At 36.5% G+C, this 8019-nt stretch overlaps 1 protein-coding gene across 1 annotated transcript in view; it reads left to right on the top strand.

The window, feature by feature from the left end:
* The window catches only part of nrp1a (neuropilin 1a), a 61681-nt gene extending 56619 nt beyond the window's left edge, over positions 1–5062 (top strand). Inside the window, exons 11-15 of the mRNA XM_057322018.1 lie at positions 520–682; positions 759–1036; positions 2190–2286; positions 2482–2535; positions 2683–5062. Coding sequence (XP_057178001.1) covers positions 520–682; positions 759–1036; positions 2190–2286; positions 2482–2535; positions 2683–2969 — 879 coding nt within the window. The 3' untranslated portion in view covers positions 2970–5062. The remainder of the gene's footprint in view (positions 1–519; positions 683–758; positions 1037–2189; positions 2287–2481; positions 2536–2682) is intronic.
* Positions 5063–8019: the final 2957 nt, after the last annotated feature.

The following is an 8019-nucleotide window of genomic DNA, read 5'->3' as shown; positions in this document are numbered from 1 at the left end:
ATCAGACAGAAACAAATAATGGTTCTTTTGATGCTTATAACGCCCTCCAAAAAACATTTTCTGGCAAAACATTTACTATAATGTAATGCAAATGTAAAAATGTATATGTTGCATGCAAACTCTGTCAATGAAGAAGATGCTTTTGCCCTCAAAATGATTAGTTCATAGTATGTCCAACCAAACCATAAAAGTGGTGTCCGATATGACTACTCTCCTGAAACTTTTATCTCCATATTTTTTTGACATAAATCATTATTATTAGTCACCCTTTATGTTTGTCACTGGGTTTTGCAAATATCTAACCAACGAAAGGTATTAAAAGTGCTTGTCAACTTTGACCCTCACGCTTAACAGTTGAATCTTTTAAAAAGTACAGTGGTTTTTTTTTTTCATTTCTTGAAAAACAGCTAATTTGGACATCTGAGGTTTCAGAGGGACAGTGACCGTATACAAAAAAAATGCATTTATGTTGCTAGTTGAGCAATGTAAAACAGCCACATTACTCCCATGCCTTAACCTGTACGTGATCTCTCTGCAGCCTTCTTGTGGTTTGCCTGTGACTTCGGCTGGGCGAACGATCCCTCATTTTGTGGCTGGATATCAGAGGACAGCGGGTTCAGGTGGCAGATCCAGTCCAGCGGAACACCAACTCTAAACACCGGCCCCAACATGGACCACACAGGTGAGACAAACATCGTGCATCATTAACTTACTAATATCCAGCGCTTCCAAAGCTCACATTTGCTCTTTCCTCTAAGGTGGATCAGGAAACTTCATTTACACGCTGGCAACAGGTGCACAGGAGACGGAGGTGGCTCGGTTAGTGAGTCCATCAGTGTCCGGGCAGGACTCGGATCTGTGCCTGTCCTTCTGGTACCACATGTTCGGCGCCCGCATCGGCACGCTGCACATTAAGCAGCGCAGAGAGAGCAGTAAGGGCACAGCTGATGTGCTGCTATGGACTGTCAGCGGTCACCAAGGCAACCGTTGGAGGGAGGGGCGAGTGCTGATACCACACTCTAATAAACTCTACCAGGTATGAAAATAGGAGTTTCGTCACATAGGCTGGGTAGTACCGCCCACAATGACATTTCATTGGTTTAAAATGTGCCTTTACACAAACATAAAATACGTTTTAAATGGTTGTTATTGTGTCATGAAAATTGTGACCTTGTCTGTAAAATGCATCCAGTGCATACAGTATGTACAAAGTACTTGGGTATGTAGTAGTGTATACTGTATACTCTATAATAACTTATGCATACAGTATGTCCTTTGGTATGTAGTAGTGTATACTGTATACTCTATAATAACTTATGCATACAGTATGTCCTTGGGTATGTAGTAGTGTATACTGTATACTCTATAATAACTTATGCATACAGTATGTCCTTTGGTATGTAGTAGTGTATACTGTATACTCTATAATAACTTATGCATACAGTATGTCCTTGGGTATGTAGTAGTGTATACTGTATACTCTATAATAACTTATGCATACAGTATGTACTTGGGTATGTAGTAGTGTATACTGTATACTCTATAACAACTTATGCATACAGTATGTACTTGGGTATGTAGTAGTGTATACTGTATACTCTATAACAACTTATGCATACAGTATGTACTTGGGTATGTAGTAGTGTATACTGTATACTCTATAACAACTTATGCATACAGTATGTACTTGGGTATGTAGTAGTGTATACTGTATACTCTATAACAACTTATGCATACAGTATGTACTTGGGTATGTAGTAGTGTATACTGTATACTCTATAACAACTTATGCATACAGTATGTACTTGGGTATGTAGTAGTGTATACTGTATACTCTATAACAACTTATGCATACAGTATGTACTTGGGTATGTAGTAGTGTATACTGTATACTCTATAACAACTTATGCATACAGTATGTACTTGGGTATGTAGTAGTGTATACTGTATACTCTATAACAACTTATGCATACAGTATGTACTTGGGTATGTAGTAGTGTATACTGTATACTCTATAACAACTTATGCATACAGTATGTACTTGGGTATGTAGTAGTGTATACTGTATACTCTATAATAACTTATGCATACAGTATGTCCTTTGGTATATAGTAGTGGTTGGTCTTGATTTTGGTCCAGCAGTTCTAAAATTTTTACATTGAATTTGACTCTTTTTGTTGTTGTTTCAGGTGGTAATTGAAAGTGTAGTGGAAAGGAAAAGTTGGGGAGACATTGCAGTGGACGACATCAAAATCTTAGACAATCTGAACATTAATGAATGTAAAGGTAAGTCAACCAGTCTACTAGCATTTGTCCTTCTTGTAGCTCAATGAGCAGAAAGCAAAATGTATAGCTTGAATGCACATATGCATACATGTAAATTATTACAACTCTATTAGCTTTCTTTAGTTATACTTCAAGCATCCTATTATGATCATTATATTAGACTTAGTTTGCTGATTGTTTTATGTTTTTTTGTAGACCCAGATGTCCCAGCAGATCCAATTCTACCTGAAGACAACTTTAATGAAATCAGTAAGTCACATTCCAAAATTCGATGCACACAAATCAGTTAAAAGATGCTGAAAATAATCCATCACATATGGAATCCAATAACATCATTATTAGTTATACCTGAAACAGGCTTGTTTTCATAACTCACGGTTTATTTCCCCTGTTTAGTCGTGGACATCACAGATTTCCCTGAGATTGTTGAAAACCATGAGATCAACGGAGCAGGGAACATGCTGAAGACGTTAGACCCCATACTCATCACCATCATCGCTATGAGCGCCCTGGGAGTCTTCCTCGGCGCCATATGCGGCGTGGTTCTCTACTGCGCCTGCTCCCACAGCGGCATGTCCGACAGGAACTTATCCGCCCTGGAAAACTATAACTTTGAGCTAGTGGATGGTGTCAAGTTAAAGAAGGACAAGCTCAACTCACAGAACTCGTACTCTGAAGCGTAACGCGCTAACTAATGAGAGGGAACCTCTCTTCAGGGAGGGCGGGGCTTAAAATGGACTGCCGACGCCACCCGATTGGAGGAGGACAAGGCTCTATGGTTCAGGGAACCGATGGGTGGACGTCCGGGACTGAGCCATGCTTTTCTCAGGAGCTGCAGTGAACGGAACCTACCAGTAGGGGACACTGTGTACAAAACATTGAGTACAAGGATTTCAAAGAAAAAATCAAAAATGAACCATAAGAATATGTACAGATGATTGAAATGATTAGTTTAATTTTTTATTTGATTGGTTTTGTATTATTTTGAGTTGATCGTTTTTACAATCGGATGCTGGTGTTGAGACCAATATATAATAATGTTATAAAGTATTTATCTTGTTTTTTCTAGGAGGAAAAATCATTTATTTTTATTTTAAAAGATTGTTTTGCGCTTTAAGGAGATGTGTAAAAACCCCAAATGAACCATACGTGGCTAACAGAAGGCAAATACCCCACGGTAGGGCAAAAGGATCAAAGGGGGTGGAATATCATCCAGCCCTGTTGCATTCTGGGTATGGTTCAGTCAGTGCCTTTGGTACATCTTTTTTGGCCTCCTTTGTTGATTTTTGTTGTTTTTAACCCTTTAGTTCCTAAAAAAGGATGTTGGTAAAATCTGCAAAACGGACCCAGTTAATTCATAGCGCTTTAATGTTAAAAATCCTGCATATTGTATATAAGTTTTAATATATTTTAATGCCCTTTTCAAAGAAATGAGTAAAAGGACAAAAAAAAGAAGAAGCTGCAGTATCCCTTTTTTCCCGGGTTGTATGTTGTAAATACAATCGTCTGACTGTTTTGTGAAAGTGAAAATTGTGTGCTTTATTTCGTCCCGTTTGGTTATTTTGCTACATTTCCAAAAGATGCAGCTCTTGTTCAAAACAGGTGTTAATACAAATCTAGTGCACATTCACATCCCATTTCAGGATGGGAACAGCATCTTATACTCTCAAACATTTCATTCAAACCTTGCAGTGATTTTGTTGTAATATTAGAGAGAACGTCAATTTTCTGGTCCATTTACCTGGAATTCAGATTTATGGGTGGACATCGGATCCTAACATGCAAGCCTCTCATGCACAACGATAGTAAGATAATCACACTCAGAATGTCTGTCTGTCCATCCAGCATACCAAAAAACGAAAAAATAAACCCATCATCATTGCCATGCTTTGATTTAAAGTAATGATCCCTGAATATTTCATCTGCCTCTCTTCAAAGTGCTCATTTGTCCATCAGTCCGTCTTGAATAAAACTATTTTCAGGGGGAACTGTCATTTTAAGAGTGGTGCTATTTAAGTCTTATCCGCGTTTTAGCACATCATGCATTGCCTACTATTCATGTGCTTGTGACATCACATCATGATCCTTGGTTGAGTGAGTGGAGTTCTGTCATTGGCCTTGTGTCTGTACCAAAGGACTGTTGCCTCAAACTGCAGGGTCCAATCACAACCTATATTATCTTCAGGCATCTCAAGACGGCGTTTGGAAAGGGGTCAAGCTAATAAGGACACATTTGACATCCATTAACATGTTTACATAACTGGTTTTATCACTCACTGTCATTCTTTGATTCAGAAGTGAGAGGACTGGCGAGTGAACCCGTACTTGGCAATGGCTACACATGTAACAGGGCTTCACTGCTGACAATACTAATGCTTTCTACAGGTTTCTTGCTATGTTCATGTACTGTGTTGTATACTGTGGCGAACACACTTTTTCATTTATTTCCGGTAGATACATGAATCCACGTGTCGATGCTACGTGTGTGTCAGTTGAAACTATAAAGGCGACTGGCTTCAGTCGGGATTCTGTGAGAAAGCATACTGTAGCATTAACTAAAAGAAACAATGTTGCACTGATCAATATATTTGATGAAGTTTATGTGTTTATAGCATTCATTTGTAAAAAAGAAAATGGAAATAAAAAACACAGTGTTCATTTTTTTAAAAATAGTTTCAGAATATGTAATACGATTCTGAAATGGTCAAATATCAAGATGTTTTCATTATTGAAAAAGGTATACAGATTTCCTATAGTAAAGTTCCCATTTACCTGACTGATTATCTTTTCGTTTTTGTACTGTTGTTCAAATTTTGTGCTGATTTTTTTTACGAGAAGGTGAGGAAGAAAAGAAAAACTTTTATTTTCAATACTGCCTCTGTAATTTGCTGTTGTAGGATGGAAAAAATGAATAAAAAACAGCAAGGCCTTAAAAATGGACAGCAGTGTTTTGTGTTTTTGAACATCTGCATCACAAAATAAAACAAATGTTTCTGAAAATTACAAAAATTTCTTTATAATAAAAAGTAGAAATCACTATAAGAGTGTATTGACCATCTGTGAATGTAAGCTTTGGACAGTGAACAGTCAGTACGGAGGTGTATAGCTGTGGGAAAACAGCAGGCCGCGCCATTGAGCAAGTATGCAAAAAATTTGCGATGGACGTTCAGATTACCTTGGAAAACCACCATATCCTTTAGATGAGTTGTTATAACTCAGAACTAATCATGTAATATATACACATGTATATCAAATGTAGACATATAGCCTATAAAATATAACCAAGGTAAGAGTGTACGCCAAGTAAGGGTTAAAACAACATGTGTTACCCATTTTCCAATCGAAAGCACTCTTAAGAGATGTTTGGAAGAAAACAATTTCACAAAAAAATCCACTTTTAAAAACACAAATGTTATGGCAATAAGGTGTCTGTGTCCGAGCTTTATTTAGTGTATTTACACGCCCGCACGTGCTGTTAAAGGCTCAGAAATAAATAACAAAAGAGTTTAGCAAAAGAACATTTATCAGAGCTTCTTAAGGCTATTGATCAAGACAAAAACAATTGCCAGGATAAAGAACAGTGGATTGAGTTGCAAATCGATACAAACGTTCAGTTAAAACAACTTCAGTCAACAAAAATGTAGCCTTTGCTTTTAAAATCTCACTGCGTGACAAACGTCAGGTGATAGAAATGGACATTATGCTGAGAAGGGTTATGTTCCATATTAACATAAGGTCAAATGTAGGCTATTACACAAAAATTATCTTTTAAAATGTTCCTGATCAAATGATTTGTATAGGATATTTGGCATGCTTCTAAAACGAAATAATCAATACAGAATGTCGAAAAGCCCTGCCCAGTATACGTTTTTTTTTTATTTGTACTTTTTGTTTAATTATTAACTTTTATATAAATATTTATTTAGACATTATTACCTACTCTGAGATTAATATTCTAACACTTTTCATTGCAAAAATATTTTTACATGCAGCGTAGCACTTTTCTTGGGACTGTGTTTTTGTGCTTTTCGCATCTGTGAACACCAGTGGGCAGTATAGTAAAAATAATGACAAAGGCTATCTGAAACCATGTAATGTTGGTCTGTGAAGACATTATAATTGAGCTCTGCTAAATTCGTTATATTCCAAAGCCAGCAGTCTAAAAAAAGTAAACATACTGTCCATTTGTGGGTCCAGCAAACTTTGTACTATATAGGCTAGTATTAGCTACTGGAAAATGTCATCAATTTAAAGAGGGAAATTATCTAAATGTAAAAATTATCTAGAATAATAAATACCAACGTTATTTGTTGTTTGCTGGGTCTGAGTTTAAACTGGCTCTCTTACATAGATACTAAAAAGTATTTCTGTCTTCATGCAGACATTCATTGTGAAAACTACGTTGCCTCTTTAGGGCGTCTCTTTTACTTCTTCTTATGTAATCATAGCAACTGTATCTGTTTCTATTTTTTGCTCATAATATGGGACTTTTTCCACCATTCCTCTTTATAAGGAATCCACCCGATACTGTCATCACGATGCTCAGCTTCACTATTTAAAAAACGTTCTCTCGGGTTTACTGAACAGGTCTGATGTCAGTCATATTTTTAGCATCTCTTTATTTCAGTTCTGTCTCTATGTCTTTTGCTACTGCTTGATTTTACAATTATTTTGACACTCAATGTCTTTGACATTGAACATTTAAATTGAACAATGCAATAATGTCATGACGGGTTACACAATAATACATATTAGTCCAGGTGGCATTTAGTTAACAGAAAGATAGCACTGATTTCCTCTTAAATCCCCAGTCGGTTAAGTTAAAAAGTGGTTATGTTAAGTGTGGTTAAGTGATATTTTTTTCTAATTCATAAAATGTGGCTTTGGTCTTTCTATTTGAGGCCATGTTCATGTTTCTGCTGGTCATTCATAATAGATGTAAAGACTTAAAGGGGTCATGTGGCACGAACACGTGTTTTTCTGTGTCTTTGGTGTGTTATAAGTTGCCCATGCATGTATTAGACACGTAAAATTGCAAAAATTAAAGTGTCGGAACAAAAGATGCACCTGCAACCTCCTGGTCACAAGTCCGACTCACCAACCATTAGGCCACGACTGCCATGAGGAGATACAAATATGCACGTTGTGTGGAAAATCCAGCCTTTTTTAACCTTAAATCGTGTATACACATTGCATTACATCTAAAACAAATGATAATATTCGTTTTAGCCGTGTCATATGACCCCTTTAATAAAGACTTGAACTTTTTGTCATTACATGTGTTAAGCATCTGGTTCTGGACCATCTCTTAATTCCATAAATGGACTAAGAATGAATGCCTGTGTAATGGTAAAGCCAATACAGACGTGTTTCAAACACCAGAACAGAAATTGTATGTAAATAAATAAAGGGAAGCAGTTACTGAGAATGCTGCTAATTGATGTATAAATAGCCTCTTTGTTTGGACAGGAAATTTAAAGGTGGGCTGGGTATAGCAACAGCAACAGAAAATTTATGAATTAAGCCTATTGTGCTGATTATTTAGACCTTTAAGTTAAAAAACGAAAGAACTAAAGTTAAATAGGAACAGTTTCGGGAAATTATTTATCTCCTTTACTGACGAAGAAAAACATAGAACGTAATAATCAGTACAATCAACAAACAATCTGCATAAATGAAACAATAACGCAAACTGAAACAATTCCTAACACAATTTCTAACTTTTTATAATTT

This window comes from Triplophysa rosa, linkage group LG23 (genome assembly GCF_024868665.1).
Source record: "Triplophysa rosa linkage group LG23, Trosa_1v2, whole genome shotgun sequence".
Classification (NCBI taxonomy): domain Eukaryota; kingdom Metazoa; phylum Chordata; class Actinopteri; order Cypriniformes; family Nemacheilidae; genus Triplophysa; species Triplophysa rosa.
This window is presented reverse-complemented; position numbering and strand designations above follow the sequence as displayed.